Genomic DNA, 22,824 nt, shown 5'->3' with positions numbered 1-22,824 from the left:
GCCACCACCTCACCTGGCAGGAAATGGTTATGAATGGGGGACATCCATTACAGGTGAGCCTCCTGGATCTGTTTCCTTGAATGTTACAGAAAGGCAAGTGGAGGTTGAAAGCCATACCATGGACCATGCAGAGTTGCCAAGCCAAATTCCCACTAGGGGGAAAGTGGCTTCATTAGCAATCGAAACCATCGTGGCTGTCCAGCCTACAGAGCAAAGCTCTAAGACAGCAGCAGGACCAGGGGACAATAGGGCTTGGTCCCAAACAAGCAGTGATATGCATCACCATCCCAGGTTCATCACGGAGGGATGGTCTCCATCTGCAGATGTAGAAAAACAAACACTGGAGAAGACTATAGAAACAGCATCTATGAAAGCCCTAGAGAGGTTACCAATGACTCAAAAGATGGATGTGGTCCACAGGGAAAGACCTAGAACCACTTTGACGAGACAATTTCCCACGGAACCATCTGGGAACCAAGTGTTCACCCAACTTGAACAAGGGGATGAAGAAACTCAAAGTCAACATTCTTCTACTTTGTCAATAAAAGCTGGAGCTGAATATCATGAGATTCAAACCAGCCATTCTACTAATAGGCTGAGGGCAATGGTGTCTCCAAAACAATGTGGTAAGAATTTAGCAGTGTCTGCATCTGAAACACTAACTTCACACATGGAGCACACTGCTGAGACATTCAGCTCTTTAAACAGGCAAATAGAATTGGGAACTACTGGCAAAAGGAGTCCAAAGCCAGAAATTCAAGAATCTGGCCCTACTTCAAGTCGGATATTTCAGCTAGGGAGAGAAAGAGATACTTCTCCCAGAGGTTTGGGTGGTTCCATGAAGCCAGGAGGTAAAAATGGAACCAATAATTCCACAGAGCATCTTAAAGAAGAGACTTTATCAGTGAAAGTGAAGGAACTCACGCAAACAACTCCAAAGAAAAGGACTCCAGAGATTACTGTGATAAGCGGTACCAGACCTGCTGCATTACTAACTGTTGGTTCTTCCAGTTTTTTCACCATTTTGGCTCATGGCAAGCCAACTCTCAACAGACCCCGAAGCCGTTTTTATTTAGGGGGCACAGATTCTGTAACACGCCCGGAAATCCAGTCTACGCGATCTCTAGAACTCAGCCCAGAAACAGAACTTTCCTTCCAGCTTAATAAAACAGTCTCTTCTGCAGAAGGAAGATCTATCATGGCAGCCAGCGCAACAGCAGGATTGACTGTGGGTGGGATGAGCTGGGTCACAGCTCATGTTCAGGAAGGTGCAGCTGGGAGACATAGTACAGGGCCTCCTTCATTAGAAATGCAACCAACGTCTCTAGAAGGAACAGCCCCACCGCTGGTCACAGGTTCCTTACAGTCTCCCGAGCTTGTGAGCCCCAAAGAGGGATCTGTTGGTGGCCGTCGTAGAACAGCTACTTCATCACCTCCAAGGAACACATCCCCCGTGGGCACTACAGTTGCACTATCTACTGATTTGTCCAGTGCTATCATTGTGGACTCTAGGGAAAACCAGACTATGATGCATTACGATTCAAAACGGGTCACAGGTATCCCTCCCAAAACAAGTGGAGAGATAGAGATGGACACCAATGGTAGCATTCTGGCTTCAGCTGAAATCCATGGAACATCTCATGCTGGAGTTTCTACCAGGGGGTCCCATGAGAAACACAAAGAACTTCTACAGTTCCAGCCTGAACCACAAACTAAAATAAAGCCTTTAGAGGAAGTCACTGGGCCAATATCGGATGGGAAAACTTCAACACGCTTTCTGGAAGAGACATGGAAGATCCTTACAAAAGAAAATGATGCATACAGATCAGAGGAGTCAGCTGCTGCTAAACTCACAAGGACTGAACCGGAAGGATCTGAACAAAGTCATATTAGCACAATAGGAGCCACCAGTCTAGGTGTAGAATCCTCATCTCAGTTAATTTCCACTAATTCCACCAAGGAAACAGAAGAATCCACAATCTTCAATGAGAAGAAATGGAATGTATATCACACTACCGCTCCTTCTAGCCAATCATATTCTGTTGCTTTCATTCCTCCCCATTCAAACGCCACAACACCAAATGTGGTACCATCTGTTTCTGATGTCTATAACCCTCATGATACAGAGAAGGTGGAAGCTGCAGATGTGTACCATATGGTCACAAAGTTCTCTAAAGGGGCTTTGGTGCCTACTGGAATATCTCTTTCCCAGCTCCAAACTCTTGGCTCAACTGAAACGGAAAGGAGGTCTTCTACAATGTATGGAGCCAAAGGTCTGGAAGAAGCCACTAAGACTCCCACAAGAGTGAAAAATGGAGAACTATTTACTCTTGCAACGGAATCATCCAGACAAATCTCTGAGACCCATGTTGCAGTGACACTAGAAGAGATGACTGGGGGCCATAAGAACAAAAAGAACCTAGAAGAAAACAAGTCTTTTTTTGCAAGCAATCCTGTCCATCTCCACCATATCAACAAGAGATCTCTGCTACGAATAATGGCAACTCCATCTTCTTTCATATTGTCTTCACTGGCTCCTGATTCTAAGCTGTTACACTCAAATGTTGGACATGTAAATCCCAGAAGGCTGAGTATAAAGAAATTGTTCCCAAAGAAGCATATGCGTAAAATCATTACGGCTTCTTCAGGTGGGACCATACAACAATTGCTTCTTCCTGGATATTTACAAGGATACCGGAGTCATCCTGCCATTTCAATAGGAAACATGACAACACCAAGGGAGCCTGAGAAACCTATATTGAGGTCCACTTCGAAATCCAAATTATGGACTCTTCTCCAAAAGTTGTCTCCTTCTGAGAAAAAGAGAGGAAATAACCAAGGGCCCAGCCAGAGAACAATAGATAACATTTTGATATCCTGCTCCTTCAAGGAGAACCTGTGTGGCTGGAAGCAAAGTCAAAATGACAGCCTAGACTGGATGCTTCAGAAGGAGGAAGAGAAGACTGCTGAGTCCATGGAAGACGACAGAATTTCTGAGAAGCCCTTCAGAAGTTTAGATGGTAAGGGGCATGATCTGATCTGAAGTCTTAAAAAGTAAAATGTCTCTCCCATTTCTGGTGTTTTATCTGGGTCTTCCAAATTTTTATTTATCTGCGCCTGTCTGTTGGTTTCTTATTTCAAATCCTCTATCTTTATGTCAGTTTCCTCTATTTTTTCTTCTGATTTCTCAGTTTCTAGTTCATTCTTTATGGTCATTTTCTGAACGTTTTTTTGCTTGTAAGTTTGAGTTGGAGAGTTGCTCATTTATGTTATTTAAATTATTTTTAGTCTCCCATCTTGCTTTTTTAAGGTTTAGCTTTCACAATCATAGATAGCTATGGGGAACACAAGCGAGCAAACTAACCTACATTTGGTTGCCAGGCTTATGTCCTTGCTTTTTCATACTCAGATATGGAGTAGGCCTCATAAATGGGTTTCAGTTTGGGTCTCTCCTTCTTCCCTCTGACCTCCTAACTGATGCCAAATCTCTGCCATAACAGAGTGGTTTTATTTTTCACTTACTTATTTACAGGATTTATATGACCTCTACCTCCTGCACTGATTCTCAGCGGCTCACAACCATATTTAAAACAGAGTTAAAAACATATCTTCCCCCTCAGGTGCCATACCAAACATCCTTCCAACTCAACACCACCTCCTAGTCCAGGGGTAGGCAACCTTGGCTCTTTTATGACTCGTGGACTTCAACTCCCAGAATTCCTGAGCCAGCCATGTTGAGGGGAAAGGGAGAGGTTTCCAAGCTGAGCCATGCTGGCTCAGGAATTCTGGGAGTTGAAGTCCACCAGTCATAAAAGAGCCAAGGTTGCCTACCCCTGTCCTAGTCTATGGGAAAAGTCAGGTCTCCACAGCTTTCCAGAAGGCTAAAAGGGGAGGGGTCTCTCTGATCTCTGGTGGGAGGCTGTGCCAAAAGAGTGGGAGGTCACCAAGAAGGCATGCCTCTGAGCTCCCATCAGATGGCAACATTTAGGGGAGGGGGTCGGGCAGGTACCGTCAGGGAGAGCCCGTCCTGCAAGTAACTTGGCCCTGTGCCATGGAGGGTCTTTCATGCTGATAACCAGCACCTTGACTTGCCTCAGAAAAGTAACTGGAAACCAGGAGTTGAAGGGAGGAGCTTCAGATCTCTTGATTATGACAGGCTAACTTGTGCCCACATCATTTCTTCACCAGGCTATATCTCCCTAAAGCCTTCAAGTCATCTCTCAAAGCAAAAGGCTGTTTTGATCAGCCCGGTTGTGTACGGCATCAGATGTCTCCAGTTTTGGTACAGATCACCAGACTGTGCTGCAGGTAAATGTCTTCAGCCCTATTGGCTGGAAAATCTGGGGGCTGCATTCCCAACAGGGCTGGGGGTTGCACTCTGAGAAGGGTTCCAGGCTGGATTAAGGCGATCCTGAAAATGGTGTGCCAAACATCCGGAGACGGATACATTTAGTCGCGACTTACAGCAGTAATTGAGCCTGCAATTGCACGCCATACATAGCTTTGGGAAGAGCCACTGTCACTTTGAACAGTCATTAAATGAGGACTAATTGTAGTGATCTTCAAGAGAAAAAATGTGGGTTTTTTTTTCGTTCTGTAGATAGCTGGTCATTGAGCTATTTATGTTTTGTAGGCAAAATCAACTTCTACACAAAGCTTCTGAATTCCACTGACTGGCAGAAAGTGAGGTCAATGAAGGGAAAGCAAGGTGTTGGTTGGCATCAAGTGACCTTATCTATTTCCACAACTTGGGCACTACAGGTAAACATTCGTGGCATGTCCTAAAGGCAGAAGTTTCTCCTGTCCAGTCATGTCTCTCTTTCTTAGCTGAGGGAGCCAGTGTTGTCCAAAGACACTTCCGTGGTCTTTACGTCAAGGGGCATAGAATGCTGTTACCTTCCCACTGGTGGTACCTACTTATCCACTCGCATTTACATGCTTTCAAACTGTGGGAGGAGAACAGGAGCTCACCCTGTTGCACGGTGCTTGGGTCTCAAACTGCCAACCTTCCGTTTGACAAACCCACTGTCTTAACCACTAGGCCACTGCCCCCCCCTCCATGTCCTAAGTACATATTGTAAATTAAACATGAATCAGGTACACGTTATGATACAGAGGAAGATCAGATGTGTTATTTCCTCCCCATCCCCAAATTCAACAACCTGTTTTCTAAGTAATCCTATCAACCCGCCTCCATTGTTTTTATGTTATATAGGATGACAGGTACCTTTAAAAATGGCTCGCTGGAAGCTTTCCCAAGATTTAAGCAAAAGATGCTGCCAAATTAGTAATTGTTGATGTTGCCACTCGACAAAACCCTTAAATCTGTAAGAAGTAATCATAGGGACTGTGTTTAATTATAACGCATTAAATGGTGGTGGTGACAGCGCCCTGGTCCTCTCTCCGCTTAGAATGTGTCCCCACCTGACGAAAGATAGCACACCCTTGAAAACTGTTTCCTTTTTCTCCCAGAAATGTAATTCAATTTTTTTGGGAACGGTCCGAGTGGTTAGAATGTGCTCTTTTCCATGTGCTCTCTCCACAGGTAGCGCTCGAAGGCATTGTTGGCAACGAAGTAAGATGTAATGCTCAAATGGATGATCTGGTTCTCTGTCAGAAGCCCTGTGGGCAGTGTTTACCATAGAATGATCAGCATTCTGTGTCACAAATTAATCACATAAATATAAAGCATACAGCAACCTTGGATTAACAGTTTCAATGATTGCCCTTCTTCCATATTTCATAGAATCTCTCCTCTCCTCTCCTCTCTCTCAAGTCCTGTACTTTTTTTGCATTTCTTCTTTCATTTTCACATACCTAGCCCTTTTCATGACTCTCTTTTCATACTTTGCCTAAATGGTTCTTATTCTGCATAATGCCCAGGGATTATATTCAGTGCCTTGGGAAAGTATATATCTTATTACAAAAACAGATTTCATTCTTTGCCTAAAAACACCACACATTCTATAGATTTCCTAGGCTTTCTGTACAATGCCAGCTTTTCACAGGTTGCTGGTAACATACATTTCTATATCCCCGCAGGCAGCAGCAGAAGGGATGAATGAGTTAGGGCTGAAGGGAGGAGGAAGCAGAACCAGACCGACAAAGGGGCCTACTTTGGCATGATCAATTTGCAAAAAGGGGCATTTCATGGTTCAGCCCTTTTTTTTTTTTAACATCAGTCACATTTTAGCTGCAGTAGATATTAATTTTAATTCGTTCACATTTCATGAGCGAGCATAGGTGCTAATGCAGGGACAGGGAGACTCTGAGTCTGTTGCTGTGAGTTGCACTTTGATGGAATTCTCTTTCCTGAATGCGGTTAGCTTAAGGAGTTTGCTTTGTGGCTTCAAAGAGATGGCGCCAAAGAGGTTGATCGGGAAAATGGATAAAATGCAGAAGTTATTGCTGTGGGGAAAGGTAGCATTAAAAAGTCAAGATGGAGGTTTTTAAGAAGAGATTGGACAGCCCCTTGTTCGGAATGATATTATATAGGGTCTCCTGCTTGAGCAGGAGGTTGGACTAGAAGACCTCCAAGGTCCCTTCCAGCTCTTATCTTTCCCAGCACTGATAGAGACTTATGTCGGGATGAGTTTCAGAGTCCCAACAGGAGAGTAAATGTCTCCCTTACATGGTATCTTCCAGCCACATTGTGCTTCCAACCCTGTAATTTCTAATCTGGCTGGGAACGATGGAAGCCAGGTGGATGACACAAAATTGCAGAAAGACAATCGGGTTTATAAATTTCTTTTCCAGCAGAGGGCAGTCTTGTGCTGCGCTTGTCCATCGCTTGTGCTAAGAAGAGAGAGAAAAAATTAGGAAGTCTAGTTTCATGAGAGGAGAGGAGGGGAGAGGAGAGGAGGGAAGGGAGTGGAAGGGAGGGAACAGGAGAGGAGAGGAGGGGAGAGAAGTGAGGGCAGGAGAAGAGGGGAAGGGAGGGAACAGGAGAGGAGGGGAGGAGAGGGAAGAGATGGGAGGGGACAGGAGAAGAGGGGAGGAGAAGGAAGGGAAGAGAGGGAACAGGAGAGGAGAGAGGGGAGGGGAGAGGAGAGGGAGGGGAGGGGACAGGAGAGGGGAGAGGAGGGGAGGGAAGTGGGGGAGGGGAGGGGAGGGGACAGGAGAAGAGGGAAGGGGAAGGAAGGGAAGGGAGGGAACAGGAGAGAGGGGAGGAGGAGAAGACCTTGGAGGTCATCTAGTCCAACCCCCTGCTCAGGCAGGAGACCCTAGACCATTCCAGACAAATGGCTGTCCAAATCTCTTCTTAAAAACCTCCGGTGTTGGAGAACCCACAACTTCTGGAGGGAAGCTGTTCCACTGGTTAATTGTCTTTGCTATTAGGAAGTTCCTCCTTAATTCCAGGTTGGATCTCTCCTTCACAGGTTTCCATCCCTTATTTCTTGTCTTGCCCTCAGTTGCTTTCAAGAATAGGCTGACCCCCTCCCCCTTCTTTGTGGCAGCCCCTCACGTTTTGGAACACAGCTATTGTGTCGCTCCTGGTCCTTCTCTTTACTGGGTTCTTCTCTTCATTAGCCTAAAAGGCAGAAGCTTTTGCTTTATCAGAAACCGAGACTGGCTAGACGGATGTCGGGAATAATTGGCGTGAAGATGCAGGCAAGGGAGGGGGGCAGCTGTAGGTTATATGTGAGGCAGAGGACAAGTACCTTATCAGTTCACAATTGTCCTCTGTTAAAAGCCCATTATGTTTTTGAGACCTTCTGAAATTGCCTGCAACCTTTGGATGTTTACGAGGTCAGCAACCTTAGACTGAATAATGGAGTTAAAAAGTTCCTAAAGTGCCACTTTGAGGTCTGCCATGGAGCTTCCTAGGAAGTTGAGATGTTCCAATACTCCATTGTTTTTTTTCTGAACCCTGACCTGTCCATTAAATCTTTTAGACAGTTGTCCCTTTTCTCCCAAGAGAAGAGGGGCCTCCAACCTTGGCCACTTTAAGACTTGTGGACTTCAATTCCCAGAGTTCCCCAGCCAGCATAGCCAGCATGAAGTCCACAAGTCTTAAAGTGGCCAAGGTTGGAGACCCCTACTAGAGAGAATCCAGAGAGTGTGTCAGTTTTAGGCTCTGTGTGATATGCCTATCTATAAGCTAAACATGGTTTACTCAACTCATCCTTTAGTCTTTTCATAACGTATCGAACCCTAAAAAGACCACACTGGTTGGCTGTTCACAACTTATGAAGCTAAAATGAAATGTGTGGTTCCATGAATGGGCAGAGACAAAATACAGATTAAATCAATATATGTGATTCCCCATAGCATCAATTTCACGAGAATTAATTAATTCCCATAAGCCCTCTTCTTCTCAGGCGGCTTGTTCTGGTCTACCATACATTACTGAAACTTATTTCTTTATTTCCATTATGTTCCCTTGGGGAAAATGTAAGGGGAAGGTTACCCTGAACAGAAAAAAAGCAGAGATCTCTCTGATGGTTCCATTTGGAACAGAAGAACCAAATTCCTTCCTTTATTTATTTACTTGTAAAATTTATTAGCCACCCATCTTACTGTAAAGTAAACTCTGGGCAGCTTTCACAGTTTATGAATAACAGAATAGCAGAGTTGGAAGTCTTTCTAGTCCAATTCTCTGAAAGCAGAGCTTACAATATTAAAAGATAAAATTGTACGAAACCCTACTGATATAAATACATATTATAAAAATCCAGATAATCAACCTAGCTAAAAAAATGGGGAGGGAGGTAGTAGGATGAGAAAGGGAAGGGGTGGGATCTGTTGTTAATCTATCAATCACCCCCAGTGTGAAGCAGGAAAAACCAAAGATACAAGTACAGATAAAGTGAAACCTGGCTCAAAAACGGCAACTGTGAGAGGGACCTTGGAGTCCTAGTGGAGGATCACTCAAACATGAGCCAGCAACATGTGGCAGCAGCCAAAAAAGATAATACAATCTTTGGTTGTATAAACAGAGGCATAGAATCAAAATCATGTGAAGTATTACTACCGCTTTCTTGAAGCCTTAGTAAGGCCACAACTGGAACACTGCATCCAGTTTTGGTCACCTCATTACAAAAAAGATGTTGAGACTTTGGAAAAAGTGCAAAGAAGAGCAACTAAGATGATTAAAGGCCTGGAGACTAAAGCATATGAGGAGTGGTTGCAAGATGGCCAGTCTAGAGAAAAAAAGGACTAGGGGGGACATGATAGCATTATTCCAATATTTGAGGGGCTGCCACAAAGAGGAGGGGCTCAACCTATTTTCCAAAGCACCAGAAGGCAAGTCAAGAAACAAGGGACATTTCTCCTTGAGTTCTAGGTTGCTTCTCTCCTTGGTTACTTCCCATCCGTTGCTTCTTGTCCTGCCTTCAGGTGCTTTGGAGAATAGCTTGACTCCCTCTTCCTTGTGACGGTCCCTCAGATATTGGAAGACTGCTATCATATCACCCCTTGTCCTTCTTTTCATATAGACTAGAGTTACCCAAATCCTGCATATGTTTTAGCCTCCAGCCCCTTAATTGCTCATCTCTGAACTTTTTCCAGAGTCTCAACTTCTTTTTTATATTGTGGTGATCAAAACTGGATGCAGCATTCCAAGTGCGACATTCTGGAAGTCTTGACAGCCACCCACCTTAACCACTCCTCAGTGGTTCTGCAGCTGTAGCTTCCAGCCTCCCCCTTGCCCCCAACTCAAGACCATGTGGTCCCAGCGAGTAGGAGATGGCTCTGGGAGATGAGACGTTCCCCATTTTGCACGGTCTGCGCAGCCCCTCTGCCCTCCTTCGCCCTCCCACCATCTTCTGGCTCCATCGATCATCCATCGCAAGCCGTCTTCAGTCTCCTTGGCTCTTCAGAGCACTTAGCAGAGGCAGCCTGCAGGGTCCTCTGAGATTACTATTACCGTATCTCCACCCTTTCCTCAAACGGTTCCATTCTGCTGGATGGAGGAGGAAAAAATGCTTCGGAGAGAAAACAAAAACTGACAGAAAAAAATATATATCCTGTGATACAGGCAGTCCTTGACTTACGGCCACGACTGCGCGAGACGGTTAAGGATGTACAACAATTTGCCCTGTTTTCCTACCTTTCTTACCACAGTGTGAAGTGAATCACTGCCCTTGGTAAGTTAGTAACACAGTTGTTAAGTGTTGCTGGCTTCCCCATTGGCTTTGTGTGTCAGACAGTTGCAAAAAAGGGGACCACGTGATCCCGGGACACGGCAACCGTCATAAATGTGAGTCAGTGGCCAAGGGTCCGAATTTTGATCACGTGTCCCTGGGGATGTCGCAAGGGTCGTGTGAATAACAATCATGTCACAAACAGTCCCTTAAAGGAATGGTTTTACCTCAAGGGCAATCCTATGTCTCTGCAGTTATTCCTAAATTGCAACAAATTTGTTGATTTTTTTCATAAGGAGCATCTCTTTGGATAGGGTAAAGGATTTTAAAATCGTAAGTCACCTTTTTCAGGGCTGTTGTAACTTCAAACGGTCCCTAAACGAAGTTGTTAGTCAAGGACTCTCTGTACATCCAAGATCCTGGATCTGGATAATTTTTAGCAGTCTTACTAATTTATTGTGCAGGTGGGAAGAGAAATTGCTTCTTTCCTCACCCATGAAGTGATAGTGACATTTCCTTTGTAAATAAACACCCCCCCCCCATTGTACCATTGACAAGTCATCAACTCCCAAAGAGCGTTAGAGGTTCTTTCCCTGTAATTTTGCAGCAGTTTTATTGTTCTTATAAATCCATGCTAAACACACACCCATACACATCTTATGAAATCATGAAACAACCCTCAGGAAATACAACATTTGTTTGCCTTAATTGCATTTCAGATGATTTGTGGATTTATTTGGCCATGTATGGGCACAGCCATCACCAGTGCACAAACGTATTAGAAGCAAAATTAAAATGGGAGGACCGGTTTTCCGGACTTTTTAAATCACAGGATTTTTTCCCTCAAAAATCTGGCTTGTTGGGCTCTTAAGAAACTATGACCATAAAAAAAAAAGATTTTTCTTAGATCCTGGCTACTTAGGAGGAGAATGAACAAACCCCATTCTCTCCCATGAGAGAGATGTGCTAGCATCATTTATGATTTATTATGTTGGCTGCAGATTCTGGGAACTGCAGTTTAAAATTGTCTGGAAAGGCACCGTATGAGAGTTCGGACTGGAGAACTTAGCCCAGGTTTTCATTGTTACCAATCTGGCAAATTCATTTCAATGAATTAAAGACTTCAAAAAAAAAATATATCAATGCTAACCTATGGTCGTATGAAGGGGGGGGGCATTTCTCCAAACACATGCGCTTAATTTGTAATTGCCTAACGGATCCTTTTTGCAAGACATTCTCCCTTAAGAGGATGCATTGATGTGCATTATGTTCATGGCTATACAGTCTTTTGATAGGCTTCCCCCCTTTTTAAACATATTAAATGACACTGAAAAACTGAGAAATTTATGACTGTTGGAAGAGAATGAAGTTTCAACTTGTATTCTGGATTGAAAAGGTAAAAGTGCAGATATTCACATTCACGTGGAAGCTAAATTAATTTCACTTCCCTCCCTAGTGGAGACTGCAGCCCCTTTCCTTTCCTTTCCTTTCCTTTCCTTTCCTTTCCTTTCCTTTCCTTTCCTTTCCTTTCCTTTCCTTTCCTCTTTCCTTTCCCTTCCCTTCCCCCCTCCCTCCTTCCCTCCCTCCCTCTCCCTCCATCCTTCCTTTCCTTTCCTTTCCTTTCCTTTCCTTTCCTTTCCTCTCCTCTCCTCTCCTCTCCTCTCCTCTCCTCTCCTCTCCTCTCCTCTCCTCTCCTCTCCTTTCCTTTCCTTTCCTCTCCTCTCCTTTCCTTTCCTTCCCTTTCCTTTCCTCTTTCCTTTCCTTTCCTTTTCTCTTTCCTTTCTTTCCCTTCCCTTCCCTTCCCTTTCTCTATTTCCTTTCCTTCCCCCCTCCTTCCTTCCCTCCCTCCCTCCCTCCCTCCCTTCCTTTCCCTATCCTCCCTTCCTTCCTCTGTTATCTCTGGCCACCATGCCTCCATTTCTGGAAAACAGATCTTCTCTTCTTCCTGCTGCTCCAATATTTTTCCCTGCCGATCAGAAAAGAGCTGCCTCTTCTGAAAGCGGAGACTTTGCAAGAGAAGGTGGACAATGAGCCGGCAGGGTCCCCCCTCCTGGGACGTTTTCCACCCATCCTTCAGTTTGTAAACTGCTCAGAATCACCTTACAAAGATGGGGGGTATAAGCATTTAATAAATCAGTTTGGCTAGATTGCGCCAGGCGCTGTCCCACTTAGTCAGGTCTGCTTTGGGCTCCACACCAAACCGTTTCCACTTCAATCAGGGGTGTCCACAGGAAAGTCGGTCAAAAAAGTCAAGATGTCAGCCCCACCCACAGGATCAAAGCTCCAAAGGGTGGAAATTGATCGGGGGGGGGGAAGGGCAGGGCTGGGGGGGGGGCGCTGACCAGCTTGACTTTTCTGTATCCTCTGGCGTTGTGCAGTGATGGGAGTCTGAGCCAACATTTAATTCAGAAAACAGATCCTGCATCAAAGTTACCTGATGGGAAGAAGAACAGCAGCTGGCCGGGGCCAAAGCTGCTCTGAGTCATCCCACACCTGGCCTTGGCAGGCGAGCACCGTAATTCACTTACCTGTGTGGCCAGCTAGGCCCCCCAGGGCTGCCTGATGCTGTGAGGTCAGGCAAAAGAGGAAAGATTCAGTGGCAGATGAGGAAAGCCAATCTCTCTCTCTCTCTCTCTCTCTCTTTCTTTCTCTCTCTCTCTCTCTCTCTCTCTCTCTTACACACACACACACACACACACAATCTCTTTCTCTTCTCTCTCTCTGTCTCCCTCTCTCAATCTTTCTCCTCTCTTCCTCAATCTCTTTTGCTCTCCTCTCTCAATCTTTCTCTTCTCTCTCTCTCTCCCTCTCCCTCTCTCAATCTCTTTCTCCTCTTAATCTATCTTTCTTTCTCTCTCTCTCAATCTCTTTCTACTCTCTCTCTTCCTCAATCTCTTTTGCTCTCCCCTCTCAATCTCTTTCTCTTCTCTCTCTCTCTCTCTCTCCCTCTCTCAATCTCTTTCTCCTCTTAATCTCTCTTTCTCTCTCTCTCTCTCTCAATCTCTTTCTACTCTCTCTCTCTTCCTCAATCTCTTTTGCTCTCCCCTCTCAATCTCTTTCTCTTCTCTCTCNTCTCTTTCTCCTCTTAATCTCTCTTTCTTTCTTTCTCTCTCTCTCAATCTCTTTCTACTCTCTCTCTCTTTCTCAATCTCTTTTGCTCTCCTCTCTCTCTCTCTCCCCCTCCTGCTCTTCCAAGGAGGGGGCGTGGGGGGGGTCTGTCCTCCCCCTCCCCTTTTGTTTCCCCTCGCAAGAGCCCCACAACTGCCTGACATCCCGCGTCACCCATTCAGCGCGTGGAGAAGGAAGAAGGGAGAAACGGGGGGGGGGGAAACCGCGCTCCCCCCCCGCCGCAGCTCCTCTCAAAAGGCGCCCGCAGCCTCGCCCGGCGCTCACAGGGCGCGGAGGAAGCGCGGAGGAGAGTTGGGCATGCCTCTCCCAACTTTTGCCCGAGAGGGGCGGCGGCGGCGGCGGTGTCGTCTGCAGGGGAGAAGCTCCGGGGTCCTCCGGTCCGGGGTCCCTGCGGGGCTGTGAGCTGCCCGTCGGCGAGAGGGGCCGAAAGGAAAGGAGCGGCCATGGGGGGCATCATCTGCCGGGCTGAGCCTTAGCAGCAGGAACGCTCGGAGTCTGCAGCTGGCAGAGCAGAGGCTTCCCCGGGTCGAATCCCAGGATGGGAGCAGGTCCCGGCCCCTCCGTTGCTCTCCCCCTGGCCTTCTGCCCCTCCTCCTCTTCCTCTGGATCCGGTACAAATGGAGGCGTCTGAAGGGTGGCCCTCCAGGCGCCCCTGAAGCTGAGAAGCTAGCCCCCCCCTCCCTTGGGTGGGCCACATCAACAGGACCATGGGCACCTTAGAGGGCCAGGAGAGCTACAGCCTCCAAGCCACGGCCACCATCGCTGCGGTCACCACTTTCCTGATCCTGTTCACCATCTTCGGCAACGTCCTGGTGATCATCGCCGTCTTGACCAGCCGGTCCCTGAAGGCTCCTCAGAACCTCTTCCTGGTGTCCCTGGCGGCTGCGGACATCCTGGTGGCCACCCTCATCATCCCCTTCTCCCTGGTCAACGAGCTGATGGGCTACTGGTACTTCAGCAAGAGCTGGTGCAAATCCTACCTGGCGCTGGATGTCCTCTTCTGCACGGCTTCCATTGTGCATCTCTGTGCCATCAGCCTGGACCGCTACTGGTCGGTCAGCCAGGCCATCGAGTACAATTTCAAGAGGACCCCCCGGCGAATAAAGTGCATCATCCTGGTGGTGTGGCTGATTTCGGCCTTGATCTCCCTGCCCCCGCTGGTCCTCAAGGAGAACCAGGGCCAGGCCCAAGAGGACGTACCCACGTGCGAACTTAACAAAGAGCCGTGGTATGTCCTGTCCTCCAGCACCTGCTCCTTCTTTGCTCCCTGTGTCATCATGATTTTGGTGTATCTCAGGATCTATTTTATAGCCAGGCGCCGGAACAGACACGGCTCTCAAGCTCAGGTGCCCAAAGAGAAAGCCGGAGACGAGAAGCCACCGAACAAGGTGAGCCCACCTGATGCTGCTCTTCCCAAGCAGGACCAGGCAAGGCCAGGAGGGAAAGTGGAGTCCAATGGACTTCAGGTCCCTCCTCAGGAAGGCGACCAAGCAGACTCCCATTCGGTCTCCACCAAAACCTTTTCTCTCCAAAGCCAGGATGGCAGAGCCCCAGAGCCAGACTCTGCCGGTAGCCCTTCCCCATCCTTGCCAGAGAAGAAACCATCTTCGGAATCCAGCCCCGTGGACTGCCTGCCCCGGAACAACGTCCAGAGAAGCAACGGAGCTCCTTCCAGCTCTCCACCAGCCATGGACACCTTGGCCACGGCCAGAGGGGAGGTCCTGCTGGTGAGGAAAGTGAAGACCCTCAGTGCCAACCCCTGGAAGAGGAAGACCCACCTCAACCGAGAGAAGAGATTCACCTTTGTTCTCACGGTGGTGATTGGGGTTTTTGTGATTTGTTGGTTCCCCTTTTTTTTCCTCTACAGCCTGCGGGCCATCTGCCCCTCGGACTATTGCTCCATCCCGGAGAGCACCTTCAAGTTTTTCTTCTGGATCGGCTACTGCAATAGCTCCTTGAACCCCGTCATCTACACCATCTTCAACCAGGACTTCCGCAAAGCCTTCCGGAAGATTCTCTGCCGGCAGTGGACTCAAACGGCTTGGTGAGACCGGCTGCAATCCAACCCCCGGGAGAGACAAAGAGGGAACGTGGTTTGGGTCCACAGGGAACTCTGTAAACAAAAGCCAGAAACCTATTTATTTGGGGCCTTTTGTGTTTGCAGGTGAGGGAGCGAGGTGAGTGCTGGATGTAACGTGGCTTTTTTAGAAAGTTTATTTTGCCTCAGCAGTGGGGAAGCAAGTGTGTGTAAGTTCCAGGGAGACCAGCATGTGTAGAAACCTCCGCACATGGACATGTTTTCTGCCAATGTATGTTTTTCCACTAAAATGACTTGCCAATGTCCAAAGTCTTCTGATTAATTCTTTGGAGGGAAGTTTTTTTTTAATTTCTTCTGCTTTCTGGGCTAAATGAGGGCATGATTAAAGATTGCCAGCTTGGTTCACAAGCCCTGTAACTCTTCAATTTACTAGGGATTGAAAGGCAAATATTAGCAGGTATTTCTATGTACCGAGATTCTGCAAAGAGATAAGGGGAAAATACTGTATTTACGCCTTGTTTTTGTTGCTGTTGCTATTCATCTGCGTTACCCTCCCAGGGAACTCTTAACGGCTTTGGCAATCCACATATAGAAATATTTTGGAGTTAAAGCGTCTGGCCTGGAACACATTGCAAAATAAATCTGCACAGCGTATCTTTCAGCTCAGGAATCTGGGTTTGAAAATTCACTTTCAGGGACAAAAAGGATAGCAGAGGCAACAACTGCCCAAAATAAAATGTGTGCCTTAATACTTGGTCAATGCAGAAGAGAAAAAGTGCCATTTGATCATCCCCACCGTATAAACACATAACGGAGGCAGAGGAGCAGAAGGTGGCCTCCTGGATGGTCAGTGAAATATTTGCTGATGTGGGGATTTGACCATTGTTGACCAATTCCTCTTTTGCTTTTCTCTGTGGCAGGTATGGCTGTCTTTTAAAAACTAGCCGTGCTCTTAAAATCTAGCTGAGAAATCCCAAAGGTGCTTTTCCACGAGGCAACTGGATTTTCTTGTGTTTTTTTTTTTCTTTGAGGACATTTCGCTTCTCATCCAAGAAGCTTCTTCAGCTCTGAGAAACTGAAGAAGCTTCCTGGAGGAGAAGCGAAACATCTTCAAAGAAAAAACAAAAACGCAAGAAAGTCCAGTTGCCTCGTGGAAAAGCATCTTTGGGATAACTATGACCTAGATGACTGAGAATCTCAACGGACATCATCCAGCTGAGAAAGATTTTGCTGTCGGCTCTTTTCCATATCCGTACATTTTTCTATTTCCAACTTTTTTTGCCTGTTCTTAACACAGAAGGAGGATAAGGCTGCTGGGGTTAAAAAAAACAACAACAACCCTCAAGTCACCGTATTTCTCAACCTTGTCAATTTTAAGGCATGTGGACTTCAACTCCCAGAATTCCACAGCCAGCGTTGCTGGCTGTGGAATTCTGGGAGTTGAAGTCCACATGCCTTAAAATTGTCAAGGTTGAGAAACACTGCAGGGTGGGTTCAGCCATATAGTCCTGGGCACTCTCTTGATCTTATGGACTTCCTCTCTGCAGGACGCAGGTACTCCTCAATTTACAACCACAGCCGAGCCCAAAATTTCCGTTGCTAAGCAAGGCAGTTATGTGAATTTTGTCCCATTTTACGACCTGTCTTGCCACCGTTGCTAAGTGGATCACTGCAGTTCTTAAGTTAGTAACACGGTTGTGAAGTGAGTCTGCTTCCCCAGTGGCTGATTGTCAGAAAGCCGCAAAAGGGGAATCTCATGACCCCAGGACACTACGTCCGTCATAAATACGATGCAGCCGTCATATGTAGGAGCTAGTTGCCAAGGGTCCAGATTCTGATCATATGACCAGCCCCCCCACGTGGATGCTGCAAAGGTCATAAGTGGGAGAAATGGTCATAAAGTCACTTTTTTCAGTGCTGTTGTAATTACAGTCACTAAAGGAATGCTTGTTAATCAAGGGCTACCATCAGCAGCTGGTGTTAATCCTAAATTGCAAACATGTGTTGATTTTCATTAAGGATCCTCTGTTTGGATGGGGTAAGGAACTTTAAAACCACTGAAACCTCTAAATCAGCTTTCTCCAACTTGGATCTGTTTAATTCATTAAGGTAGGTTTCACTGATTTATTTTACAAGGTTTGCAAGCATGCCGATCAGCAGCTGCCCGTGAGCATTTTGTAACCCTGCCGTTGGAAAACAGGACCAGAACTAGGAAAGGTGATAAAATAGCAAACATTAACACCCGCAAATGTAATGCAGTAGGTTGAATCTCTGCATGGATGCTATTCCAGAGAAGGGGAGCAACAATTAAGAAGGTCCACTTCTGAGAACCTACTAGATTACTTTTGTTAAGACAGAGAACTTGGTGGGAGCCCACTTTTTCAGATCTAATGGGGAGGCAATTGGAGAACAGATCATCCTGTAGTAGTTGTCTAAACCCCAAGCCTTATGTTGAACTAACCAAGATGGCCATTAGCAGTTGACCCAGATAGGGAAGACTTGATCTAGTAAAGAGGGTTTGATTGGCTAAACCCAGCTTGGTTGCCCTATTACACTCATATGTTGTAACAGTCATAAACCGTCATGGGACTGACTCAATTTTATGATGTTATTTGCAGAGGTTGTTAAGCAAATCATCATGATTGTTTAGCGAGTGCTGCGGTTGTTAAGAGAGAACCAACGGTTTGCTATGGGAGCTGTTTTGCCAAAAATGGGAAATGCTGGTTTTCAGCAAACCATTGTAGAATGCCGTCCCGTGCCTGTGGGATACTGCAAATGGCTGTAAACGTGGCTTTATTGCCACGTACCTGATCACATGACCAACGAAGGGGCCCAACTGTTGGAACTTTGAATCAGGTTATAAGTTTCCTTTTTTGGGTCAGTCATAACTTTGAACCGGTCGTAAGTTGAGAACTACCTGTACACACAAAGGATCTAGGATGGTGTTTGCTGGCTGGGGAATTCTGGGAATTGAAGCCCACATATCTTCAAGCTGCCATGGTTGAGAAACACTGATAGGACTTTAAAATCTTGCATCAAGGAGGTAGAGGTGGAAAACTAAACATATAGTAGTGTGTGTGTGTGTGTACACACCAGTTATGCAATAATGGCCACAAATAGATATGAATTTGGCAAATTGCCTGGGGAAGTAAGTTCTGTAGTTCTGGAGTAACAGCTCAGAATACCTAGGCTGTATATAGCTGGAAATGTAAACACACCCTTTCAATAATTGGAAGAGTCTACAGATTTGTAATTTGAGGTGGTGGTGGTGGGGGTTATCTAGTTCTTTCTGCTGGGATACACCACTCATCCAGACAGTTCTTATCTCATTACAGTGATGGCTGGAAAGCACTATAAAATGCTAGAGTGGGTTGTCTCCAGGAGGCCTACCATGAATTGTTTTTGAAACAAGAAGAACCCCTGGCAGAGAATTCTGGGATCTGAACCCATTACATTTGCAGGAAGGAGGTGCTGGTGGAGGTGTCCAGCCTGAACCACAATCATCATCATCATCATCATCCTCTCCTTCTCCTTCTCCTCCTCCTCTTCCTCCTCCTCCTGCTCTTTGAGTCCAAGCCACACTTGTGTCCCTTATTTCATGAGATTTTGCAAAAAATGACACAAATTAGGTCATTTATGATGCAAGTTGTTTAGATTGCAGTGTGAATTTGCCTGGTGACCTATAACATACCCAGTGAAACACAAATTGCATAATAATGATATGCTGGCTAAGGAATTCTGAGAGTTGACGTCTACCCATTTTAAAAGAGGTTGGTTGGCTCTGGGGATTGAGGTCCACACATCTTAAAGTTGCCAAAGTTGAAAAGCACTGGGGTAAGCAGTACGAACTGTAGCACCCAGAGACAACTTGATAGCATATCTTATCTATGACTTGTTCTCAACTTCTGACAGTTGAACCTCTGGTGGAGATAATTTGAGTCTATCATCTCTAGGCTGATGGACTAGCCTTATAGATGGTCTGTTGACCTCTCTTGTTAATAGCTTGGGGACCCAGATAAAGAAGTAGGCTGAGCTGTTGCATGCTAGATCATCAGCATGACATTTTGCTAATGAGCTAGCAATGCAACTGCTCAGCAGCATCCTTTATCAGGGGTCAGAGAAGAGAACTCACACGTTGCCTTTTTTATCTTAATTGTTACAAGTAGCCACACAGATAACAGACTCAGAGGCAGGACAATTCCCAGGATGATGCCCAACCAGTAACTTTTGAAGTGGGCGTTTGGAGTACAGCGCAAAGCTTGCTATGTAAGAGCGATTCAACAGCTTGTTAGAGTAGAGCAGAGATTTTAAAACTTGGCAACTTTAACATGTGTCGGCTTCAACTCACAGAATTCCCAGAGTTGAGGTCCATCCTTGCATGATCTTGATTCTATGCCTCTGTTTATATAACCCAGGATTGTTTTACCTTTTTTGGCTGCTGTTGCACACTGCTGGCTCATGGTTAAGTGATCGTCCACTAGGACTCCAATGTCCCTCTCACAATTACTGTTGCCTAATCTATATTTGTACCTTTGATTTTTCCTATCTAAATGTAAAGCTTTGCTTTTCTCCACATTGAAACTCATTTTGTTGGATAGGGCCCATTCTTCAAGTTTCTCAAGATCTTTTTGGATCCTGAGTTTGTCTTCTGGGGTGTTGGCTACCCCTGTTAGTTTGGTGACATCTGCCAATTTGATGAGTTCCCCTTCAATTCCCTCATCTAAATCATTTATGAAGATATTGAAGAGTACTGGGCCTAAGACAGAACCTTGTGGTACCCCACTGCTTATTCTCTCCATGTGGATGTGGTGCCATTTGAGGACTACTCCTTGAGTACGATTTGCCAGCCGGCTACAGATCCATCTGGTGGTGATGTTGTCTATTCCATCTTTTTCTAGCTTACCAAGCAGCAGGTTGTGGTCTACTTTGTCACATGCCTTACCGAAATCTAAGTATACTATGTCCACAGTGTTTCACTGGTCTACTAATTTAGTCACTTTATCAAAGAATGAAATAAGATTGGTTTGGCATCATTTGTTTTTAACAAACCCATGCTGGCTGCTAGTTATAACTTTGCTTCTAGTTGCTCGCAGATCTGTTTTTTGATTATCTTTTCCAAGATCTTCCCAGGTATTGATTTTAGACTGATTGGTCTGTAGCTTCCTGGGTCCGTTTTTTTTCCCTTTCTTGAAGATGGGAACCACATCAGCCTTTTCCAATCCTCAGGTATTTCCCCGGTGCTCCAGGATTTTTGAAAGATGTGGTGCAATGGTTCTGAGATAACATCTGCCAGCTCCTTCAGAACCCTGATGTGACAGAGTTTGACTCGTGTCCCCCAATTAATTAGGTTTTGCAGTTCTTGAATTCTAGGGGAGAATGATTAGGTCCACCCTTCCCTCTGAATGATGCATTTTGTGATTAAGGGCTCCTCTCTTGCCCCAGTATTGAATTCTAACCACTGTGCCACCAGGGCTCCTTAAATTGGCTGTGCGTCTTTTTCTCCCATCCAGGGAGTTTAACTCACAAAAAGTTGCTTGTGGCCAGGAGAGAGGTAGCCAGGACAGGAAGCTCTCTGCTAGATGTTCTCCAGAGCATCCAGCCCACAGAGGGGTTAAAGCTTGAAGCTGGGCAGATAATGCTTCCTGCAAACAAGCAGACGCTCTGGGGATTTCTGTTATTAGTCTTTTTCAGCTTCCCACACATTTGGTTTCCAGCGTCTTCCTGTGCAGGCTGTCTCTTTTCTCCAAGAGAGGATCCAGGTTCCCACAGATGCTTGAAGAGTCCCTTCTCCTCTTATCCATTACTTTATTTCTGCATCTGAAAGAGGCTACAGCCGCAAAGACTGTTTTCTAGGCAATCCGTGTTTCCATATGTCTGCGGAGATTCTCCGTCATCCAGGTCATAATTGTCTCAAAGGTGCTTTTTCAAAAGGCAGTTGGACTGTTTTTTCACTGAGGAGGAAGAAGACATTTTGCTTCTCATCCAAAAAGCTTCCTCAGTTATGATGGCAAGGGGATGGAAGGATACATATTGATCTTTGAGACGCTGTCTCCATACTTTGTGGTGCTGGGATGGCCAGCCCAAGATGAGAGCAGATCACTGCAGATATGGAGCCCCAGAGACCAATCCCACCACATCTCTTCCCCTGGCCACAAAGTTGGATGAAGTTCTTTTATTCTGTAGTAAACACGCTTTGTTGTGCTTGCCTCCACTTAAAACGAGGGCTGGCTTTCTGTCACGCCCTGCTCAGGGGACAATGCCACCACATCCTGAGGAACTCCAAGGTCCTCTGCTCAGCCGAGCTTTTTCCAAGGTCTATAAATATCCGGGCTTTTTTGTTTCTAGGAATAGCACTTGAGACATCTACTTGATGAACTTCAGGAAGCTGAAATGATTTGGGGCTGTTGAGGGACTGACATGCACAGCACAGCAAAGGAAACAGAGCAATTCAAATTTCCTCTGAACTCTCTCTTTTTTTTTTTGGTATCTTGGCTCATTTTACCTCTGGAGTTTATTTGTTTCCACCTCTTGGCTGCCAGGAGACCTCACACCTCACATGTGTACAACACACAAAGTTCTATTCATCAATGCTAGGGCAAAAGGGGAGCCCTTAACTCCAAAACATATGCTCCAGGGAGAACGGTGGACCAAACCATTCTCCCTTAGAATTCAACAATTGCAAATTCTATCAGCCCCATCATCGTTATTGTCATAATTTCTTTTATGAATTCTAAGGCTGCCCACTTGTCAAAAGCAATGCAATCAGCCTCTTTTCCAATACATTGGAGAGAAATATCTCCAAATATCTGGAGAAATATCTCCAAAACAGCCTGTTCCCCCCCCCCAAGGGCTGGAAGGCAAGGCATTTCTCAGAGTTGGAATGGTTCCTTAAACATTTGCAAGGTTTGAGTTTGCCGTTTGCCTTTTAAACTCTCCAGTGGCATCTGCGGGCGGGGGAGGCATTCAACTCCAGCAACAAGGCAGACCGAGTGTTGACATGTGTCGAGGTGCGTTCCAAAGGACAAGGCACTGTTGCCAATTCTGAACACTCTACTCAAACTCTAGGCCCTGCCTGCTTCTACTGGTGGGTGGAGGAGGTTCTGGGAATTGCATGAAACACGGGATGTTTTGCATACGTGATCTTAAGCACCTTCCCTGTAGGCCCTTGCCATCTCTTTTGGTGGCCCATCTCTGTTTTTCCCAATCTGCACGGTCTTTGGTGTTTTCCCCCTTAGTCATTAGAAATGCATTTTGCCTCTTGCAGCAGTCCTCCAGCCCAGATGACCGCTTCCTCTTTCGTGGCCTCAGGACTGTGCTTCTCCACCCCTCCCCAAGGAATGTGCTTGTGCGATGCGGTCAGTGAACTTTGGGGAAATGACTCCCTGTCCTGCTGCCCTGTGATCTCTCCATTTCTCTTCCGAGGACTGTCTCTGTCCACCCATCCTTTCTGGAGATGTGACAGGCAGAAGACCCAGACCTTAGATCCAGACCTTGGCACTGTTCTTGGAGAATGTGTGTAGCATCCAGAGCAGAGGCACCAATGCGCCCCACGACTGTTGCCCACAGGCACTT

The 22,824-nt window shown here is 46.1% G+C and overlaps 2 protein-coding genes across 2 annotated transcripts; both read left to right on the top strand.

Annotated features, from left to right (window-relative positions):
- The first annotated feature begins 2,973 nt into the window (after positions 1–2,973).
- Positions 2,974–5,679, top strand: LOC107283669 (MAM and LDL-receptor class A domain-containing protein 1). The gene is made up of 4 exons (XM_015811606.1): positions 2,974–3,020; positions 4,189–4,308; positions 4,634–4,761; positions 5,546–5,679. Exons 1-4 carry the CDS (start codon positions 2,975–2,977, stop codon positions 5,642–5,644), a joined length of 393 nt encoding a protein of 130 aa, XP_015667092.1. The 5' UTR covers position 2,974; the 3' UTR covers positions 5,645–5,679.
- Positions 5,680–13,921: 8,242 nt separating this feature from the next.
- Positions 13,922–15,551, top strand: ADRA2B (adrenoceptor alpha 2B). The gene has a single exon (XM_015811380.1). The coding sequence runs from the start codon at positions 13,922–13,924 to the stop codon at positions 15,260–15,262; it is 1,341 nt and encodes a 446-aa protein (XP_015666866.1). The 3' UTR covers positions 15,263–15,551.
- Positions 15,552–22,824: the final 7,273 nt, after the last annotated feature.

The sequence above is a fragment of the Protobothrops mucrosquamatus genome, unplaced genomic scaffold (assembly GCF_001527695.2).
Source record: "Protobothrops mucrosquamatus isolate PMUCROS unplaced genomic scaffold, P.Mucros_1.0 scaffold_50, whole genome shotgun sequence".
NCBI lineage: Eukaryota > Metazoa > Chordata > Lepidosauria > Squamata > Viperidae > Protobothrops > Protobothrops mucrosquamatus.
This window is presented reverse-complemented; position numbering and strand designations above follow the sequence as displayed.

What these genes read in the sequence shown, in the direction of transcription:
- LOC107283669 (XM_015811606.1), top strand. Translation starts at nt 2,975, where the DNA reads ATGGAAGACGACAGAATTTCTGAGAAGCCCTTCAGAAGTTTAGATG. An exon ending in GCCCTTCAGAAGTTTAGATG is followed by an intron (nt 3,021 to 4,188) that starts GTAAGGGGCATG and finishes TTTCTTCACCAG; the next exon opens with GCTATATCTCCCTAAAGCCT. An exon ending in ATCACCAGACTGTGCTGCAG is followed by an intron (nt 4,309 to 4,633) that starts GTAAATGTCTTC and finishes TATGTTTTGTAG; the next exon opens with GCAAAATCAACTTCTACACA.
- ADRA2B (XM_015811380.1), top strand. Translation starts at nt 13,922, where the DNA reads ATGGGCACCTTAGAGGGCCAGGAGAGCTACAGCCTCCAAGCCACGGCC.